Here is a 22,288-nt window from a genome sequence, read left to right as displayed (position 1 = left end):
CTCCTGACACTATCACGGAAATGCAATCTTCAGCTTTACAATTCTGAGGAAAAAATTTATTTTAGTCTAGATTAGGTTGTATTTATATTTCCTACAGAATAATCATCATTTTCATTTCTTTGATCTCTTTCTAGAAAGGACCAAACATTACAGTGATTGCTTCTTGCCCCTTGACCCAGGGATTTCTGAAAGTGCTACAAGAATGGAACAGAGGATAAGTTTCTATGTCCTACAGCTTCCTCTAGGTCTCAGGAAACACCAGAGAGGAATCAATCTATAGCAATGTCCTTGTCCATTCCACCTTGGCTCATTTCAGTGGCCCACCATATTAATGGAAAGTTGTAAGAATTATAATTAAAAATTGCTGAACTTTACTCAAATTACTCCATGTTACTCTCCCTCTAGTTGCTTCTTATCTCTTTTATTATCCCCTCTCTGTCTCCATCTCAGTTAGCGCGATGTAACTACTTTCCTGATCTGCACAGTTGGAATTGGTTACATTCACTTCGCCCTTACGTTGATGTGACTTTCCTGTACTATCCATGATAATTCCTTCCCATCTTTATGCTGCCACCACAAACAAAATGCATTCTGATTTGGAACACATTCAGAGCCCTCAGGACACAGCTCTAGCTAAAGTGGAGGTGACTTCTGACAGGGGCAAGGAGAGGAACACAGTACATTGGCAAGAGGACCAGTGTTGAAAGTAATATTCTTTCCAAAGCTGTGGCCTGTGTAGTCAGGCCTATTATATGAAGTGCAATTTGTCATGTTTTAAAAGTGAATCTTTTAGCCTCCCTGCAACATTCCATATGGCGAAGGTTACTTTTAATGTGATTCTAGGTCACTGTCTTCTCAAATGCAGAAGTTCTATCATTATTCAAGAAGCTTTCTATAATGTAAACATTATGTAAGATTTAAAGTGAACAAGAAAATTTTAAAGGATATATGACAAAAAAGCAAAGTGTTATTTTAATTTGCTCATATTAGAGAGCACGCTTTTTTATTTCAAGTAAAATTAAGGAACACAAATGCTAAATGGAAAATAAAGAGGTTCTTAAATGTTTTATATCAGGATTTTGTCATGCGAGCTATAGCGTTAAAATAGAGTTTCGTGGTATTATTTTCCAGGTATGATGTTTGGGTAAATATGGCTATAAAATTATTGAAAAATGTTTTCCCTTTTGTATTGTGGGACTTTAGCCAGATGATGTGTTATTATTCTATTGTTTATTTATTTTATCAAATTATTCTAGTTTTATTAGAAAATACTAAGAAACAAATGTTCAAAATATAAATTTAAGGAGTTATCTGTGTTGTTCACTTTATACGTAAAGGTTGTTTGTAAAGAGAGCTCAGAACTTAGCTTCATTGTACTTCTGGCTCTGCAGCAAAACCAGTATTATGATGTAATTCTGCTTAAGCAGTAGCAGTCACTTATACTTAAGGTTAGTTTGGGATTTTTTTCTCAACTGAAATTCTCAATCTACTTGGGTAGAAGAAACAGTACAGTTTCTTCTAGTTTAGTTTCACAGTCCCTCTCTTCTAAGTGTATTGTTATTATAATAATAGTCACTGTGCGTCTTATAGCTGTGATTTCTTAGTGAATTTCATTCTATAGCCAACATAATGTCTTCCCTTCCTTGGCTGTCCATATTTTCCTACGCTGTCAGCAAAACAAATAAATTCTATTTTCAAACAAGAGCAAGACATCAATCTAATTCACTCTTTGACCTTCAGCTTCCCCTTGGCTATCCAGGATTTGCTGTATCTAAGCAACCTTGTTTCTAGTTTTTCATCGCTGACAGAAGTGGCTCTGGAACACTGGGTAAAAATCAGAGCACAGACAGATGTCCCAAAAAAGGAAAAGAATCACCAAGGGACTTTGAATTTACTAATTGACCAATTATCTTTTACATGTAAACCCTCTGAGATTGGTTTTGTTGTTGTTTTTTTGTTTGTTTGTTTGTTTTATCTCTGGGCTCTTTTAATACTACACAGATGCCATCTAATAGGTCAGTTCTGGCCCGGGCCCCAGGCACAAGACTATGCATACAAAGTTATCCCTCAACACATTCAAATCGAATAGTTGCTCATACAAGCAGGCAAAAATTGTTTTCTTCCATTTGATGTCAGTTTGGCCAGTATGCTGTTTGAAAACAAATGTTCCTGTCATATGATTTATTTTAAATCCGTGGCTAAATATATTTTATGACATCTCACTGTAGCTCCATTGATTTACAAGATTATCCTGAAAGCATATGTATAGACCCTCCACCCATTTACATGCAAACCAATAAATGTTCTCATTTTAGGAAATAGTCTCTGATGCTTTCAGCAAGCTAAATACCAACCAATATAATGCATGTTGTAACAGTGGCATGCTCTTTTATTTTTGTCTCTTCATGTGGCCTACTTTTTCACAATTAAAAGTTGTTCGCATTTCTAAAAAATAAACAAAAGATAGTAGTATTTTCACAAGTTCTATCTTCTTTAGGGAGCTTTATCTCACTGCTGGATTTATGCTTTTGATGTAATTTAACCTCTCTCTATAAAATAAAAAGGATAATTCTCTTCACATTATATGGTTCCCGTGAGGCTCATTTGAAATAAAATACACTATGGGCTGTAAAACTTTGCAGAAATGTGAAGTAGTATTCGCATTATTCAGGTCCACAGTTATCACCCAATCCCCTGCCTTCCGTATAACTCTAGTAGGAAGTTAGTGCTACCTAGGATGCACTGTTTTTAATTATTAGCTATCACACATATTAGTTGATCTTGTCTTATAATATATTTTAATCTCCCTGGCAAGGGAAAGCTTGTCTTTTACTGTCCAGAGAGAAATCAGTCCATCAGATATATGTTATATCACTGTCTATCTACCAGAATGAGAGAGAGAAAGACTTTTATTACAAGACAATTTAAGACTTTTATTGCAAGACATTTTTTTTGTGTGTGTGGAGCTAGTGAAATAGAGATTGCCATCATATACCTCCTGGAAACTTACATTTTAGTTTACAGAGACCAAAACTTACACTTTATCTGTCTTGTTTAAGAAGGTGGAGAAAGAAAGAAAGGTCCGAAGTAGGAAGGGTTGTCAGAAAGTATAGATTAGAAGGTATGAGAGCCGCATAAATCATTATTGTATATAAATTATCAATGAGATAATTTCAGACATCAGACGTTTTCTAAAGAGCATGACATGTAGTGAATAATATGAACTCATGAATGTGAATAAATGAAGGAGTTTTCTTAGGTCGAGGAGTCAGGGAAGGCTTCTCTGAGGAAGCGGCTTTTGAGTTGGGATCTGCATTATGAGATAGAAGGCTAAAGAAATAACAAATGCAAAAACCCCAGAAATAGAAACGTTTGCCATATTTTATTAAGAAAAAAATATCGTGTAGAAAACTCCTATTTAACGTACTGCTTTAGGGACTTGTTAGTCTCAGTGCCCTACTTCCTTGTAATTTAATGGATGATTGAGTGGCAGTAATTCTCCCGGTTTTATATGCAGTGAAGTGAAAATAATCTAGCACAGGGAGCTAGCTTAGCTACAAGCGGCTTGGGAGTGGGAGAGAGGATGAGGGAACAACATCCGGAAGCCTCGAATGTGAATCATTCCCCCTCCGTGTTCAGTCATGAGCTATCCGTTGCATATCTGTCCGTGCTAATATACTGAGGCAGTCACAGAAATGAACAAGGCACAGTTCTTGTGCTCAAGGACCTCAGGGTCTAGTATCAGAAATAAAGCATGAATGGCTGACTGGAAATAGGCAATACCGGTTCTCCGTGTATTCAGAGGAAGAAAGGATCCATTCTAGATGCAGATTCAGGGGGGAAATCTCAAAAAGGAGGTGGCATTTGGGCAGATCCTTGAACTATTTGATGGGAGGTGAACAAAGGAGCAGACTGGGGACTGCAGGTGATTAATAGAGAGGATGAATACCTTAGTTTGGGTAAAGCAGCATATGAATGGAATTAGTGAGAAATGTGGATGAAAAGCTGTAGCCACATCTTGGAAACACTCTCAATACCAACCTTCAGGATATAGACTTCAGGAATTGGGCCATGTGTTAGCAAACTACAGCCCATTGGCCAAGTCTGGACTGATGCCTGTTTTTGGTAGGCCCATGGAAAAAAAAATATATATATATATATTACAGATAAACATTTGCAATCTATCCTATGATAAAGAACACTAAGGTTGAACTCAAATTAAATGAAATCTTACCTTCACGAAAATAATTCCATTCAGCTGATTGGCAGACCTATGTTACAAAAAAAAAGGTTCTCTTATTATTATTATTTAATTTGCCACTAAAATATTTTGAAAAACAGAGAAAAAGAAATCCAGAGATGCTAGTGGTCTGTGAATGAGAGACACAGAAGTGGGAGGTACAGTCAGGCAGGAAAACAAGGACCAGAAATAGTGGCCTCACCCACATAAGGGTGGAAAGTCAAAGGGTTTCAAAAACCAGCCTTTAAAGTCAGATACTGACCTAAACTATACCACTCTGGAGATTTTTGAGAGGTTTTGTAACAATGCCTTTATGAAAATTCAATATATAGAGTCAGGCACAATAAGTGTTATTCTACTTTCCATCTTTTTCCTTCTTTGAATAAGTAGCTGTGTTAAATTGATTATGACAAGCTATCTCCAGTATTTTCTAAGTAAAGCTGATCATCTGATTCCTTTTTCACATAAATTTAATTGTTTTTAATTCCCTGTTTGTTTTTTTTTAAATTAGGTCATTATGAAATAGTTTAAATTTTTTTCCATTTTAAACTTAATTTTTCACTGTACTTAATTACTCATCTACTTGTTACTGAATTTGTTCACCACTTAACTGAATTCAGTTGAAAAACAACATATACATTCAGTTCAGTTGTGGGTCTGTGGATGCCTTTTGAAACCTTTCTACTAGTTTGAATACTTTATTTTGGAAAGGTATTTTTGCATATGAACTTAGCAATAGGATTCTGAAAGTGTGCTGCCCAATTATTCATATTTTGAGATTTGGAAATATTTCACCACAAGTGTTGCAATCATGGTTTGCAACCATAAGAATAAAAGGAACACCTAAGGAAGTCCTAAGTTGTGAAAGTTGGCCAGTACAAGTTTAAATGTAATGTGAAAAGTCATAAAAGAGTTAAGGTTATAAAAGAGGTAATTTGCATATACTTTTTCCTGTAAGACATTTCCCATCATCTCTGTCTTATTTAAGAAGGTGGAGAAAGAAATAAAGGTCCAAAGAAGAAAGGGTTGTAAGAAATAATTAGAAGGGTATGTGATTCACATAAATCGTTATTTATACTAATAATAGAGGGATATGCAAATTGTCCAGGACGCCATCACGTTACAACGGTTCAGCAGGCAGTGTCCCCACCCCCTGCCCAGGCCGCTGTGAGGCCCAGGGTAGGTAGGATAGGATGTGATAGGACGGGATAAGAAAGGAGAGGGAGAGGAAAGCAGGCCTGCATGCAGACAGGCCGAGAGGAGAAACAGAAATACAGAAAGGGAACAAGAAAAAGATGCAGGAATGGAAAAGGGAAGGAAATGCGGGGCTGCACACAGGAAGGGGTGGCAACCATGGGGGAGGAGTGGAGAAGCTGCGCCCAGTGAGGGGCAGGGCGCAGGTGGCACAGAGTGGTGAGCCTAGCCCAGATGCAGGAGGAGGGTGGTCACCCCGGCGTGGGCCACTGGGACGGAGGGGTGGATGGTCAGTGGCCTTCTGGGCGGAGGCACTCCTGCTCCACGGCAGCAGTGCCCGGGCCATGCAGGCCTCGGCCACCCTCACTGGGCTGAGCGCCCTGCACTGGGAGGGGAGGCACAGCTTAGCTGGGGTAGAGTTGGACACTAAGGAGGATACTGCTTTCGCCCCCAAGAGCTGAACCCCAAAAACACTGTCCAGGGTTAGGATGGTGGTGTGTTAAGTGTACTTTGTTGACTAGAAGTTGGGGCATCCTGGACAGGGAATGGGAGGAGGATGACAGCAGGGAGGCTGGGGAAGGGGGGTTGGTGAAGGCCTGCTGGGGCTGGGCCCTGGAGTGGGGGTTAACACCTCCCAAATGGAAGCTTTAATATCAAAGTGCACTCAGGCAGGGCTGGAAGCAGGTCCCAGAGAGGAAAGGGGAAGGTTTAAAAGAGAAATCAGTGAACATGGCGAGGGGCAGGGGGTAATAATAGGGAAGGAGGGAGGGAGGCAGGGTTCAGGCTCACAAGGGAAAGACGAATAGGGGGAGGAGTAAGAAGGAGACAGACACAGGGAATGAAGGGAGAGAAGGGAGGAGGGAGGGAGGGAGAGGGGCCATGGAGGTTCAAAGGGAGAGAGGGAAAGAAAGCAGGAAGGAGAAGGATGCTAAAATGGAGTGAGGCCGGGAAAATCTAATCTAATAAAAGAGAAACATGCAAATTGACCACACCTCTGCCAAGCCCCAAGCCATGCCCACCAGCCAGTCAGAGCGACTATATGCAAATAAACCCAACCAAGATGGCGGCCGGCAGCCATGGAGCTGGAGTAAGCAGGAGGCTTGGTTTCCCTGGTGATGGAGGAAGCCAAGCTTCCCGCCTGCCCTGGCCTGCTATGGGCTCTGCTCAAGGCAATGAAGTTTCAATTATAGAAGATAAATAAATCCCAGATACCTGCTTCCAGCCAGCCTTGCTGGGTGCTTGGGTGGCTGGGGCTGTGGCCAGCCTGCAAACAGCCATCAGCCCCTCACTCAGGATGGCCACACCCTCATGAGGTGAGGGTCCCCGTTGCAGGGCTTGGCTAGCCTGCAAACAGCCATCAACCCCTCAACCAGGCTGGCCAGGCACCCCAGCGGGGATCCCCACCCTGAAGGGGCTGTGGCCAGTCTGCAAACAGCCATCAGCCCCTCACCTAGACTGGCCAGCAACCCCAGCAGGACCCCCCAGCCTGAAAGGGGTGTGGCCAGCCTGAAAATGGCCCTCAGTCCCTCACCCAGGCTGGCCAAGCACCCCAGCGGGTACCCCCACCCTGAAGGGGCTGTGGCCAGCCTGCAAATAGCCATCAGCCCTTCACCCAGGCTGGTCAGGCACGTCAGTGGGGACCCCCACCCTGATCTGAGACACCCTTCAGGGCAAACCAGCCGGCCCCTACCCATGCACCAGGCCTATATCCTATATAGTAAAAGGGTAATATGCAAACTGACCCTAACAGCAGAATGACTGGGAATGACTGGTCACTATGACACACACTGACCACCAGGGGGCAGACGCTCAATGCAGGAGCTTCCCCCTGGTTGTCAGTGCACTCCCACAGAGGGAGCTCTGCTCAGCCACAAGGCAAGCTGACGGCTGCCAGTACAGCGGTGGTGGTGGGAGCCTCTCCCGCCTCCTCAGCAGTGCTAATGATATCCGACTGCAGCTTAGGCCTGCTCCCTGCTGGCAAGTGGACATCCTCTGAGGGCTCCCAGGCTGCCAGAGGGATATCTGACTGCCAGCTTAGGCCCAATCCCCCGGGGAGCGGGCCTAAGCCAGCTGGTGGTCATCCCCTGATGGGTCCCAGACTGTGAGAGGGCACAGGCCTGGCTGAGGGGACCCCCCCACCCCAAGTGCACAAATTTTTGTGCACCGGGCCTCTAGTAGTTAAGTAAAAAGAAGAAACAGAATGTGAGACTGAGGGGTTTTTAAAAGGAGGAGTTAGTAAGAAAATTAAGTACAGGGTGATTTTTTTTAAATGTAGTCAGACATTTCCTGAGGGCTCCTGGACTGTGAAAGGGTGCAGGCTTGGCTGAAACCCCCATTCCCCTGCATGAATTTTGTGCACCGGGCCTCTAGTTGTACATAAAATTTTCCTGAGGTATTTTTTCAAAATTCAGATTATTTAGAGCTATCCAAATGCATTATGATTATATTCGCTTTCTGAGATCTAGCCCAACAACTGCATTTTTGTTTTTACTTTTTAATTTTAAACAAATGCTTCCAATGCAAGTGTTATGGTCAATACAGCGGGAAATAAATGCATTCTATGTGAAAGGCAAACTTACTGCTAGCAACAGGGGAGAAAAACTATTACATTGAACTTCTGGAGAAAAATTGAAAAGTTTAGCAGATGTTTCCAAGAGACCCTGGGGGCACGTATCAAGAATGCCACTTGAAAAAAAGATTTATGAAGCATCTATCAGTACCCTGCAGGCATCAGCATCCAGAGTTATCAAAGGCTCCCCTGTAGTGGTTTAAGGTAGTAGTCCTACTTCAAGGACAAATAGAAGTCTGAATACAAGCCTGGGTCATACTCCTTTCAAACATGGAAAACAAGTGTTTCAGTTTGTGGTTCCACTAAATGAACCAAGTCTTCCTGGGTCCTTCAGAATGCTAGAGGAATTAAGTGTTGCTAATGGTTTCGTTTTGGGAAATTTTATATTCTGTTTGTGATTCAGAAGCTAGCTGTGGGAGTTCAGTACTAAAGTGTGCATGGGAAATAAGGCTATAGGCTGGTATTAAACGTGTTCTGGCAAGTGTTTTTACTGTTCAGTGAGGTAGATACAATCCCGCCAAGTCTATCTATCACAAAAGAGAACCTTTATTTTTTGCTCACCTTATATTTTTAAGAAATTCAGGTGATACAGTACTATAAAGCATTAGAACCTTATTGTACTGGTGTATCCTGCTGTGAATTTCCATTTGAGTGTTGTTCTGTAAATTTTCTGTGTGTTAAAAGAAGGCTTGCATAATCTTTACACTTCTTCTCCTCACTGTTTAGGTCATGCAGAATAACTTTGGGGTGAGGCCTAGGTCCTATTGGTTACAAAAGGATGCTTCTTTTTCTTCACCCAACATTCAATAACATGAAAGGAATCAAAAGTTTAAAGTATTTTATGTTCCAAATCAGCATCCAATAGGATAAGTTTAGTCTTTTCAATACCTGGGATATAATATGCATGGTGATACTGTTCTTCAAAAATTACTTATAAATAGTCCCCATTTTATTAATTTCATAAGAATACTGGGAGTGTGAGTATAATTACTGCTAGTCTACTTTTCCTAAAGCTGATCCACAAGTGGATTCTATGTTTAAGAATTTCAACATATCAGACTAAATATAATGGGAAAATGCCATTAACATCTTTTTATCTAGCTAGTATTATATGGCTATAGGGTCTGCTAAATTAAAAATACATTATTTGATATCTATGAGCCAGGTTAAAAAGTAATGCACTAATAGTTTCTTAAAAAGTCATGAAAAATTCCTTATGCCATTTAATTATTAGCAAAATTTAATGTATACCTATAAATATTTTAATATAAATAAAGATGACAAAATTAGTTAATACATATTTCTAAAAGTTAAATTGTGCATATAAAAATCAAGCTACTAATCACTAATGTTTCTTCATTAGTCGAGATTTATAAGACAACAAAAACAATTTATATTTTTGTTTTTAAATAATAAAATAGTTTATCAATGTTCTTGCCAAGTCTCCATTTGACAATAACTTGCAGATAGGGATACATAGGGCTCAAATATCAAAATAATACTATGAATTATTATTTGCAATAAACATTTCATAGTGAACATATCCACCTTCTTAGAAGCATCTGAAAATGAAATTCTTTTTCATTGAAATTTGTATTTCCATTCAATTCACAATAACATTGTAAGAGCAGAATTTGGAAACGAGGGGAACAAACACAGAAGCTAAATGCTGCTGCTAGCTAACATAGTTCACCCTGTGGCAAAGTTCAGGAATGATTCCGTAAGTGACACTGTAAACCATGTCATTACTTCAAATAGCTAGAGTGCATTTTGTGGATCAATTATTATATGGTCTATACTATGCATTATATAGAACTATAAATGAATAAAAGATATGATTCACTGCTGTCACCAAATTGCCAAGATCCTTAATGTTCATGAAGCATCTACAAGGTGCCAGGCATTGTGCTTTGTCAAAGATATTATCATTATTACTACTATTAACAGTAGTTTTTTAATCTGCTGACCGTAAAGTCTACTTTGTCAAGACACACCCAAAAATATGTAGGAAAAATGTCATAACTTTGATATTCTCATATGGAATAAATGTCTAATCAATGAGATTCCAAGTAAGTCGCTACAATGCGAGAGATAATAATGGTCCTGTTTAATGTATTTATATAGCCTATTTCAGAACACATAAGTAGAATAATTAGACCTTTAACAACTGATATTTATTGAATGTTAATCTGGGACAGTTACTGCAAGGGAGCCTAAAAAGTTACTTTATTTTAAGTTGAGAAGAGTTCTGTGATTAAATGAGTATGACATTAATTCATATAATTTGATATAAATTAATGTTACTATTATGCACTTAGAATACTGAATTTCAAAAAGATTAAGTATTCATATACTTAATAAGCTTAGAACATAATTTCAGACTTTGGTCTTTCTCGCTCTGAGGGCAGCCTGCTTTCCTCTGGACTGCACTGCTCTATAATATACTGTGATAAACTGAGAATGTGCAAGTTCTGAGCAACAGTCTAATGCAAGTGAAAGAATAATGCGAGAATAGTGAGAAATGAGCAATTATCCTTCTATTGGGAAAAGTTGGAGTAGAAATATTTACCTCAAAGTGTCAATCTCATTCACAGATAAAAATGTAGCTTTATCTAACACCTCTTTTACCTTGTCATTTTCCTGCTCATAAACCGAGAGTAAAAAGGTCTTGATTGATATGGCAGATAGCTTTGGGTATCTGCTTTATCTTTATTCATGGCTTTACTAAAATACTTGTCGGGGTATAAAAAAAGATGAAAAGTTGCATCAATACTAAAAACAAGGAATCTATGTCCGTAGTAGTATAAGATTGCTGCAGTCTTGAAAGAGAGGGTGGGAAAAAAAGTTCAGACAGTGATAAAGGTTGATTTTCAGGTCACTCCCACAGAAATATGGGAGCTTTCCAATTGCACAGGCATCAGTCATCTGTCTCAGACACTATTCAAACATACTTGAAGGACATGAAAGATTCTGTAGCATTTGAGGAGAACATTTTTAAAAAAATATGTTATTATTGATTTTAGAGATAGAGAAAGGAAGGGAGAGGGAGAGAGAGAGAAAGACTGATCAGCTAACTCCTACATACTCCCAACTGGGAATCCAGCCCTCAATTCAGGTATGCGCCCTGACCAGGAATTGAACCAGTGACTTTGGTGCATGGGAGGATGATCAAACAACTGGGCCACACCAACCAGGGCTTGAGGAGAGCATTTTATATTAACGATAAAAAGAGAAAAAAGTCTTTTAGAAGATTTATTGGAAAAAATACAAGTTATTTATTTTTAAAAAGTATGAGTTGCAAGTAAAACTCAATAAAGAAGAAATAAATATACTGATAGAGAAGGAAAAACATAAATGAAATAATAAAATTAAAGAGATTAAAGATAGAAAACATAAAACCAAAAATTGCAATATTGTTAGTAACTAATAATAACTAATACAGTTTTTAACTTGCTAGGAGTTTTCAGTAGGTTTTTACAAGCATTTCTTTAGTTAGTTACCAAACCTCTTAGTAAAGAAGGTAATAGTACTTTCTTTATTTTATAGATCAGAAAGGGGGAAGCTCACTCACTAAAGCTAGCTCACTTGAAAGGCAAGACTCAGACTGTATTAACCTGCTTAAGGCTCCGGTAGCTCGCCGTGATCGTATAGTGGTTAGTACTCTGCGTTGTTTATTAACCTGGTTAACAAAAGAATATTCTTACCATATTGAAGTACACCATTATATGTTTGAGAATTCTACTACACTACAGAATAATTGACAGGGGGAATGGAACAATTAATATCAGATGGAAAGATAAAAGTATAATCAATTTGTGTTAATAAAGAAAACAGGCAGTGTGAGCTACTGCAATAACAAAGATATAGTAGAAAGAAAAAAATCCATTGGAATTTTACAAAGCCCTTATGCATGCATATTGAAAGTGTTCAAAGCATGAAACAAAGTTAAGGTAAAGAGACTAATACTTTAGGAAATTACAATATCCTATGTTTATTTCAAGACAAAAGCAAATTTTTACCAAATAAAAAAAAGTTAAAGGAACCAAATATTAGGTAGAACTTTGATTTATTATCCCTAGTAATTGAAGATAGAAGACAATAGAGGAAGGTTTGCAAATGGAGGAAATGTTTATGATTAGAGAACCTGAAATTTAGTCAAATTTTCAGTTATGAAGTAATTAATATTCTTACATAAAAGAACTCACATACTTTACTGAAAAAAACTTCAAAGACATGTCACTTGACTGTTGAGTAAAAATGAACTACTTTAAAAATAACTAAATAATGATATATATTTAGATATGACCTTTAAAACCAATAAATCAAAATAAAATCTAAACATAAACCAATAAAACTTTACTATCTATATCTAAGCCTATAGCTATATATGTAATTGAATACAGGAATCTAAAATAATTCTTAAAGAAAATATAATATAAAAAAATAGTAGCATGATTCTGAATTCTCAAATGTTATTTATAAGGGTGGTCGTTTTGTGGTGCGTGCGTGTGTGTGTGTGTGTGTGTGTGTGTGTGTGTGTGTTCATGTTCATTAGAAACATTAACAAATGCAGTTAGATAGTATTTCCTTGTTTGGCATTGTATCATCTTCATCTCCCTTCCCTTAATTTTGTGCTTAATTTTCCATAAATCCAAAATTTTAGAGATCTAATTTCTTTTTTTAAGTCAATGCATGTCTTTCAAATATCTAGTTTTCACCTACACACATACAATCCTAAACTTCACAGGTCAAAAAAGAACTAACACCTAACCTCAAACTATTCCAAAAATTCAAGAGGAAGAAAGACTCCCAAGCTCATTTTTGAGCCCAGCATTATTCTAATTCCAGAACCAGATCAGGACACTACAAATAAAGAAAATTATAGGCCAACATCCCTGATGAATGTAGACACTAAAATCCTCAATAAAATATTAGCAAACCAGATCCATCAATACATTAAAAAGATCACACACCATGGTAAAGTGCAATTTATTCCTGGGATTCAATAGTGCAAGTCAATTAACATGGTACATCACATAAACAAAATTTAGAATAAAAATCATAATCATATCAATCTAATCTAATAAAAGAGAAATATGCAAATTGACCATACCTTTTTTACACTCCAAGCCATGCCCACCAGCCAAACAGAGCGAGTATGTGCAAATTAACCCAACCATGATGGTGGCCGGCATCCACGGAGTTGGAACAAGGAGGAGGCTTGGTTGCCCCAGCGATGGAAGAAGCCAAGCTTCCGGCCTGCCCTGAGCTGGCTGTGGCCTCCGCTCAAGGCAACAAAGTTTCAATTATAGAAGATAAATAAATCCCAGATACCTGCTTCCAGCCAGCCTTCACTGGGAGCTTGGGTGGCTGGGGGCTTAGCCAGCCTTCAAACAGCCATTAGCCCCTCACCCAGACTGGCCAGGCACCCCAGCAGGTCCTCCCACTCTGATCTGGGACACCCTTCAGGGAAAACCAGCCGGCCCCCACCCATGCATCAGGCCTCTATCCTATATAATGAAAGGGTAATATGCAAATTGACCCTAACAGCAGAAAGACTGGGAATGACTGGTCACTATGACACACACTGACTACCAGGGGACAGACACTCAATGCAGGAGATGCCCCCTGGTGGTCAGTGCGCTCCACAGGGGGATCTCTGCTCAGCCACAAGCCAGGCTGATGGCTGCCAGTACAGTGGTGGTGGTGGGAGCCTCTCCCCCCTCCTCAGCAGCACTAAGGATGTCCGACTGCAGCTTAGGCCTGCTTCCTGCTGGCAAGTGGACATCCCCCAAGGGCTCCTGGGCTACCAGAGGATGTCTGACTGCCCTGGGGAGCAGGCCTAAGCCAGCAGGTGGTCATCCCCCAAGGGGTCCCAGACTGTGAGAGGGCACAGGCCGGGCTGAGGGACCCCTTCTAGTGCACAAATTTTTGTGCACCAGACCTCTAGTATATACATAAAAAGCATTTAGCAAAATCCAGCACCCATCTATGATAAAAACTCTCAGCAAAGTGGGAAAAGAAGGAACATATCTATAAATATAAAATCCTAATATGCAAATAGACTGAACAGCAGAACAACTGAACAAGAAAATGACCGGTCGCTATGACGTGCACTGACCAGCAGGGGGCACATGCAGAACATGGCAGGCATTGGCAGCAGGCGGCAGAGCGCAGAACATGGTGGGTGTTGGCTGCAGTGGGATGGTGGAGCAGGTGAGCAGGGGAGCAGTGGTGATGGGTACAGGGCTGCTGGCAGACAGGACTGGGGGGCCACAGCAGGAGGGGCCAGGCAGGGGCACGGAGGATGGGCTAAGACCCGCCCCTGTGCCCACTGTAGACTCATGGCCCACAGTTCCTTTCAAGGTGCATGAATTTGTGCACTGGACCCCTAGCCTCACCATAATGAAGACCATACATCACAAAACCACAGATAACATCATACTCAATGGGGAAAATTAAAACATTTCCTTTAAAATCAGGGACAAGACAGGGATGTCCATTTTCACCACTCTTATGCAACTGAAAGAATATATGCACCCCTATGTTTATAGCAGCATTAATTATAATAGCTAAGATCTGGAAGCAGTCCAAGTGCCCTCAGTAGATAAGTGGATTAAAAAAAAGCTTTGGTACATTTATACAATGGAATACTATGCAATTATAAAAAAAGGAGCTCTTACCCTTTGAGACAGCATAGAGAGACCTGGAGATTATTATGCTAAGTGAAATAAGCCAGTCAGAGAAAGACAAATATCACATGCTCTCACGTATATGTAGAATCTAAGTAACAAAATAACCTGACCAATAATATAGATCCAGAGACATGGAAGCGTACAACAGACTTATGGTTTTCAGAGAGTAGGGGAGTGAGGGGAGGGCGGGAAGAGATTAACCACAGAACTTATATGCATATATGCATAGCCCATGGACATAGACAATAGTGCAGTGAAGGCTTGGGGAGGGGGACGAGGGGAGGAGAGAGTTAATGGAGGGGGAGGGGACATCTGTAATACTTTCAACAATAAAGATAAATAAGTAAAAGTAAAATAAAAAGTTATATGCAAATATATATATATATATATATATATATATATATATATGTATAAAAGAGACTACAAAGAAAGCATGTTTGCTTTTGAGGCAAGGTACAATAGAATTCTAATATCTGGATGGCTTTTTTATGGATCTTCTGGAATTCAACTTGATTAAGAAAATATGCTGAAAATTCTCAGGCTCTAGGTTGTGGGTTATAAAGACAGTTAAGATATTTTCTGCCCACAAGCCAATAAAGCTTTAGGTAAAAAGGTAATTATGACAATTATACCAGGATGGAGGAACATTGTGATTTATTCCTTAAGGATACCCAAGCAAATATGAGCCATGGGTAAGTTTCTAATTTCTTCAGTGTATTGTTCCTCTGTAATCCAAACAGTAAAATTTGAAGCTAAGTGAAATGAGGGGGATAGGAGAAGAATAAGGAACAGTCATTGCTATCCACATGCAGATAACCTGCTCTTCAAAAGAAATACATTTCTGAATTACTTTCATTTTCACAAGAATTGAGGATGTTGTTCTTTTAGTAATACCACTGTACTATTTTCTTAGTAGTAGGTAGAATCAAGTCTACTTGAGAGTAGTGATCTCTTACCAGGTTGGATATTTCACTAAGAATACAAATTGATAAAAGTGTATTAAGTATGGACTATTTGGTAAACATTGCAAATAATTACAATGACATTGGTTTTGAAAGGAACTATGTCATGATCTTACTCTAATGTGAAATCTAATGGGATACAAACAAACAAACAAAACAAAACAAAACAAAAACAACTGATGAACAAAATAGATCCAGCAACATAGAAACATGGAACAAACAGGAATTTCAGAGGGAAGACAGGGGTGGGGGATTAGGAAGGCAGGGGTGGGGGATTAGGCATAGGGAGGGCAGTTGATTAACAGAGAACTTATATGCATATATACATATATGCATAGCCCAGGGATGCACACAATAGAGTGGTAAAGTCCTGGGAGGGGTAGGTGCCGGGTGGAGGGGGTCAATGGGAAAGCAAACAAAGGAGACATCTGTAATACTTTCAACAATAAAGATAAATTTAAGAAAAAAGACAGGCTATGTCTGTGGGCAGCTCTATGGGTCCAGATGAGTGCCCTCAGGCATTTACAGCCCTATTACTATTATAGACTGAGAAGGCACAAATTAGAAATACTTGCACTATGATGTTATGGTGGGCTACTACATCACTAGGCTATAGGAATTGTTCAGCCCCACTATATTCTTTTGGGACCACTAACTTATATGAAGTCCAGTGTTGATTATAATGTCATCCTATCTAATAAAGACAAAATATGCAAATTGACCGTCACTTCACAACAAAGATGGCAGTGCCCATAGTCAACAAGGAGGGAATATGCAAATTGATGCAACAAAAAACGACAGCGGCCGGACGAGGGCACTTGCCTTGTTGCGACACAGGCGTGCTGCCCCATCCCGGCCGCTCCGGGCCTCTGGTCATCGCACGTGCACACGCGTGGAGCAGCTGGGTAGGGGCAGGACACCCGCTATGAGAGGGCCGGCGGGGGGTGGAGGGAGCTACAGGATGGCGGCAGGGCCAGAATGAAGGCAGATGGTGGTGGCGAGAGTGAAGGCCCAGATCCTGGGTGCCGGAGGGAAGCCAGTGCCAGCACCTAGGGGAAGGAAGGCCTATTGTTGAACGAATCTTTGTGCATCAGGCCTCTAATTATATAATATATGACTGTATTACTAGTGTCAAAAATTCTCAAGATTCAAATATCACAATTGCCTTGGGAAATAATCTTCAAAATCATATTTGAGAATGTATTATTTTTATCTTTAACTCTGGTTTTTCTGAAAAACTCATAAATAGTAGCATAAGAAAAAACCTTTTTTGTTTTTTAGATTAGCTGTTAGTATTATAGGACAAAATTTCAGTTCTAATAAGTTATTTAAGACAATTATAGTTAGTTTTCCAAACTAACTCTCCTGAGATGTTTACAGTTTTCTATTTCCATTTTTAATTTTTCTGATGATTATCAACACAGTTCTAAATAGCACACATATTTCTTTTATTTCTTCAGTTTTCACTATATGACATATGAAAAAAAATGAGGAATTTAATTAGCACTTTTTCCTCCCTCTTGGTTGTTTGCTATGTTATTTGTACTTTGTATTGTTTATGTAACTCTAAAGAATATGATTAAAACTCCATTATTTATTCCAACAATTTTATATCGTATAGAAAGAGGATTTTTAAACTACATGACTGCCAAAACTCTAATACCTCTTATGTCTTGGCTACTTAACAGTGCCACAGCAATAAGCACAGTGAAGGGCATTAGCAGGGACAGCCTAACATCATGATCTGTTCACATTTAGCTCTAACAGACCAGCTCAGAGTCAATCTAAAAAATATAGGTAAGTAATTAAGTTATTTCAGAAAGTTGGAGTTTAATTAGGAACCCTTGGTATAGTGCCCTGACCCATGGGAAGTAAGATGGGATTTCAGAAACTCCTGAGATTTGTAATGTCTCTCAAGATCTGAGAAGATTCACACTTTTGGAAAAGTTACCGCAGAGTTAACTAGTTGAACCAGGAGTAATGTAGCTCAGCTATAAGCTGACATTGGCTGACACCATCCGATTCCTTTGAGAAATGGCTAGGAAGAGTTGATCAACCCGCAACTCCTACATTCAAACATATGTACTTTGAACAGCATTGGATTTTTTTTTTTTTCATTTTATAGAGAAATACAGGTACTATAAAGAAAGTCAACAGATAATTGGAAAGGTACATGTGTGGCGGGGTGGAAAAGCGTGTAGAGAAGTGAAGGGGTAGGGAGAAAGTAAAATGGAGAGGAAGAGGCACAGAAACAGGTAGTGAGGGAAAGAGTTTAGGAAGAGTGTTGTGTGAGAACAGTAGTTATCTGGATTTAATTGAGCAAATTTGATATTGATTGGCATTTCATAGTTCCAAATCCACAGTTAGGGAAGTGAATGGAACATTGGTAAGTTATCCCTACCTAGAGCTCTATATTTTTAGTAAAATATTGATAGCATGTAAACCACTGAGAACCCATTAGCAATTATGATCTCAACAGAGCTACTAAGATATATAAGAGCTCCAAATTATTGGTCAATGATTATCTTTAATTATTCCAACTTCAATAACTTAATGCAGTGGTTCTCAAACTTCTAGCCCTTTAAATACAGTTCCTCATGTTGTGACCAAACCATAAAATTATTTTTGTTGCTACTTCATAACTGTAATTTTGCTACTGTTATGAATCATAATGTTAATATCTGTTAGGCAGGATGGTCTTAGGCGACCCCCGTGAAAGGGTCGTTCGACCCTCAAAGGGGTCGTGACCCACAGGTTGAGAACCACTGACTTAATATAACTTAGTTGTATACTTATACTTAATATATATGTATAACAATAATAATGTAACAATAAAATTTAATTTTGTAAATAATGGTTTAATATCATTACTCTTTCTTAGCACACGAGAATTGTATGTTTCTGCTGGGATTGTAAATTACTGATTTTGTATAAGAGTACATATGTTTCAAGGTCTATTACTTGCGAAGCACTAATAGAAAAGAACAGTATACTAATTTGTTAGAACGTGAAACTGTCAGATATTGAGATGCAGTTTATTTTCCTTTATAATTACCACTTACGTATTTGGACTAAAGGTTTCAAAGACTTAAATCCAAACTGTATACTAAGGGTATTAGTTCAAAGAGATGTTAATGTGTGGTTCTAGAAAATGTGCTAATAATACCTTCTTCTTAGGTAATCATTATGCAAATTAACACACTTAAGCCTCTGAAAAGACCTGTAGTAGATTAACTTTTTCAAATTATATTTTATAAAATATTTCCCAAGCTTATCTCTGCAGAGTGCACATTTGTTTTTTCAGCATACCCATTATAATCTAGTACCAGTGTTAACAACCTATGTCCTATTCACCACTGTTTTTATAATTAAAGTTTTATTGCAACACAGTCATGTCCACTTGTTGCTCTTCTGTTACAATGGCAAAGTTGAGAAGCTGCAACTGAGACTGTATGCTGGACAAAGCCTACACATTATTATTATCTGGTCCTTCATAGAAAAATGCTTGCCAATCTTAAATAAAAGATAATAGCAATACTTGGTAGTTTTATATTTCTTTTGATAAGATGATCTAGAGAAAATTCAAAATTTATTGATATCTCTCTCCCTTGCTTTCCTTTTAGGAGAAATTCCTAGTATAAAGTTCTATGCATGTAATTACTATGTCTTTTTATTTTGACTTGGATGACACCTTGCTCTTTCAGATTCAAAATTAACCAGCCTAAGGTGTTATATTACCAATATTAAAACCTGAGTTAAACTACTGGCTCAGTGCTCATTTACCTGTCCACACTCTAATACCTGAATGTCAATTTTTCATAAGGTATTAGGAATGAAGCTGAACTAAGCTCTCTGACTTTATCTTTTTCAGGAAGAACTGAACCCCATCATCGTTACCCCACCCATCCAAGCCATTGATCAGGACCGGAATATTCAGCCGCCATCAGATAGGCCGGGCATCCTCTATTCCATCCTTGTTGGTTTGTATCTGCTAACATTTTATACTTTCAGTTATCACTCTGGAATCATGTAGGAAAAAAAAACTTGTCTCAAATCAGAGTAAACAACTTTAATAAGAAATATTTTCTTTTTGGAAATTATTTTTATTATTAAGTACAAATAAATGTACAGATATTTTTCTCTCTCAGAATTAGTTTCAGTGAAATGTGTAGAACAAAGAGAAAAACTTTTACTGAAGCAGTAAAACAACTTTAAAAAAATAAGAGATTAATCTACATATTGGTGTTTTCTTCAATATCACCTCCTAAAAAATTCTCTGAGAAAAAGAAAATGAAAAACTTACACTGTTTGCTCTACCAGTATTTTATCATTGGTGGGTGCAGATACATAATTCTGAAAATATATGGCTGATTAAATAAGGGTATTTGGAGCCATATGGGAGAAAGAGAAGGATTCTACTTAGCCCAAGGGTACATAATAGATTATTCCCTTGGCTAATTTTTTCTTGAAAAATTTCACAGAAGCTGTCTTAATCCATCCTTGTGCAGATACTGCTAATTATACAAAAGAAAAAATGATGAGAACTTGATTATGTTACCCACAATTGCTTTTTTCCCCACACGAAGTGCTTTTGCTAAAATATGGATGCTGCTGCTTTCAGGGTTTTTAGTCTCTGGATAGACAGATGTGTCTGAGACAGACCATACATCTCTTTACAAAGGAAGAGTTGCTTTTGAAGTATGCTTGAAAATAACTATTCAATGGAATTCAAATTACCCTCAACCTCTTTCTATTCCCAGGCCCCAGCTACATGTATGCACACATACATAAGAACACAGCAACCTGCAGACCTTAGATTTCAAAATATGATGCTACAGTCTACTTAAAAATGCTATCGGTAAAGAAAACTCAAGTGATTTTGTCCCAGGTCTTTGTTCTCTAGAATATATCATACACCAGTGGCTGAGATTAGACTATTAAATCTTTAAAAAGCTCTTCTGAGCATAGGCATAAGCCTGCTTTAAGTCTATAGGACTCTTGTCATAGGTAAACAGAAACAGGCATTTTTCATGTAATTAACTGAAGGCTTGAGAGTATGTCAACCATGGCACTAGATGCTATAGATAGGACTGTGAGAGTTAACTGTTCTAAGCTAAGGTGCGATAGAGCATATGACTGAAAACAGGTCAAAGGGTAAAATAATGCGCATAGCTTTAAGCACTATCAATAAAGTATGAGACATATCATGTGGGCTTATGGGAGGAGAGTGCTAAGGTTTTCTAAGAGAATTACTCAGGAAGAGTTATTTCAGTAGAAAGACGGATTTCTGGGCAGAAAATGGCAGACAAATGATCTAGATAGATAATGCAGTATGTGTGAAGTCCATGTGTGAAGTCCAAAGGATGAAATTTAAAGATAGTCTTGGGAGGCATGTTACTCAGAATGGGCTGGTATCCACCGGCATTTGTAAGGTTTTTCACATTTAATAATCACATATATTGCCCTAGCCAGTTTGGCTCAGTGGCTAGAATGTTGACCTGTGGACTGAAGGATCTCGATTTTGATTCCAGTCAAGGGTGTGTACCTCAGCTGCAAGCTACATCCCTGGCCCCAGTCAGGGAGTGTGCGGGAGGCAACCAATCTATGTATATCTCTCACATTGGTGTAACTCTCTGTCTCTCCCCCTCCCTTTCACACTCTCTCTAAAATAAATGGAAAAAATATCCTTAGGTGAGGATTAACAAAAATCAAATTCAATGTATTCTTTCTTTAAATAAAATAGCAACTACTCTATAGAGCAAGACACATTCCTTATGTTGTAAAGTTGGTTTTCTGGCAGCAGAGACAGGCAATGAATAATTCATATAATAAACAAATGAATAAATTACATGTATTTATAAAAGATATATGGTGGTCAGAGCTATGGAAAATATAAGAGCTGGGTGAACAGGATTGGAAGTACAGAAGAAGTGTTGCAAAATAAATTGCAGTATTAAATAAGATGATCAGGATATGCTTCATTAAAGAGGTGAGATTTGAGCACAGTCTTATAGAAGTTGAAGGAGTTAGGGATGTTGATATGTGGGAAGGCAGAGATGAAAGCTGGAGTTTGCCTGGTTTGTTTCAGAAACATCAAGGAGGCCAGGAGCACTGAAGAGTAGTGAGTGAAGAAGAAATATAAAACGGGGGTGAGCAATTAGAGGAAGTCAGAAAATATGGAGTTTTGAATATTAATGATCTCTGTATTTTGCTCTGAGTGCAATGAGGAACCAATGTAGAAATCAGAGCATAAAAATGACATAATGATAAGTTCCATCAATCTCTAATTATAGGATGCTGGATAGTCCTAAAGAATGAACATAATCTCTAACACAGCGGTTCTCAACCTGTGGGTCGCGACCCTTTTGGCGGTCGGACGACCCTTCCACAGGGATCACCTAAGACCATCCTGCATATCAGATATTTACAATATGATTCATAAGAGTAGCAACATTACAGTTATGAAGTAGCAACGAAAATAATTTTATGGTTGGGTCACAGCATGAGGAACTGTATTTAAAAGGCCAGAAGGTTGAGAACCACTGCTCTAACAGTAAATTTGCTTTCACAGCTATGTTAAGTAAAATGATATCCTTTCATAGTACTTACATTTCTAGACGGCAGGCAT

At 38.6% G+C, this 22,288-nt stretch overlaps 1 protein-coding gene across 17 annotated transcripts in view; it reads left to right on the top strand.

The window, feature by feature from the left end:
* The window catches only part of PCDH15 (protocadherin related 15), a 544,558-nt gene that overhangs the window by 234,829 nt on the left and 287,441 nt on the right, over positions 1-22,288 (top strand). For all 17 annotated transcript variants that reach the window (XM_036336780.1, XM_036336778.1, XM_036336777.1 and 14 more), the window contains one exon: positions 19,532-19,640. In XM_036336780.1, coding sequence (XP_036192673.1) covers positions 19,532-19,640 — 109 coding nt within the window. The remainder of the gene's footprint in view (positions 1-19,531; positions 19,641-22,288) is intronic.

This window comes from Myotis myotis, unplaced genomic scaffold, assembly GCF_014108235.1.
Source record: "Myotis myotis isolate mMyoMyo1 unplaced genomic scaffold, mMyoMyo1.p scaffold_m19_p_15, whole genome shotgun sequence".
NCBI lineage: Eukaryota > Metazoa > Chordata > Mammalia > Chiroptera > Vespertilionidae > Myotis > Myotis myotis.
The sequence above is the reverse complement of the archived record's forward strand: the minus strand, read 5'-3'. Positions and strand labels throughout refer to the sequence as shown.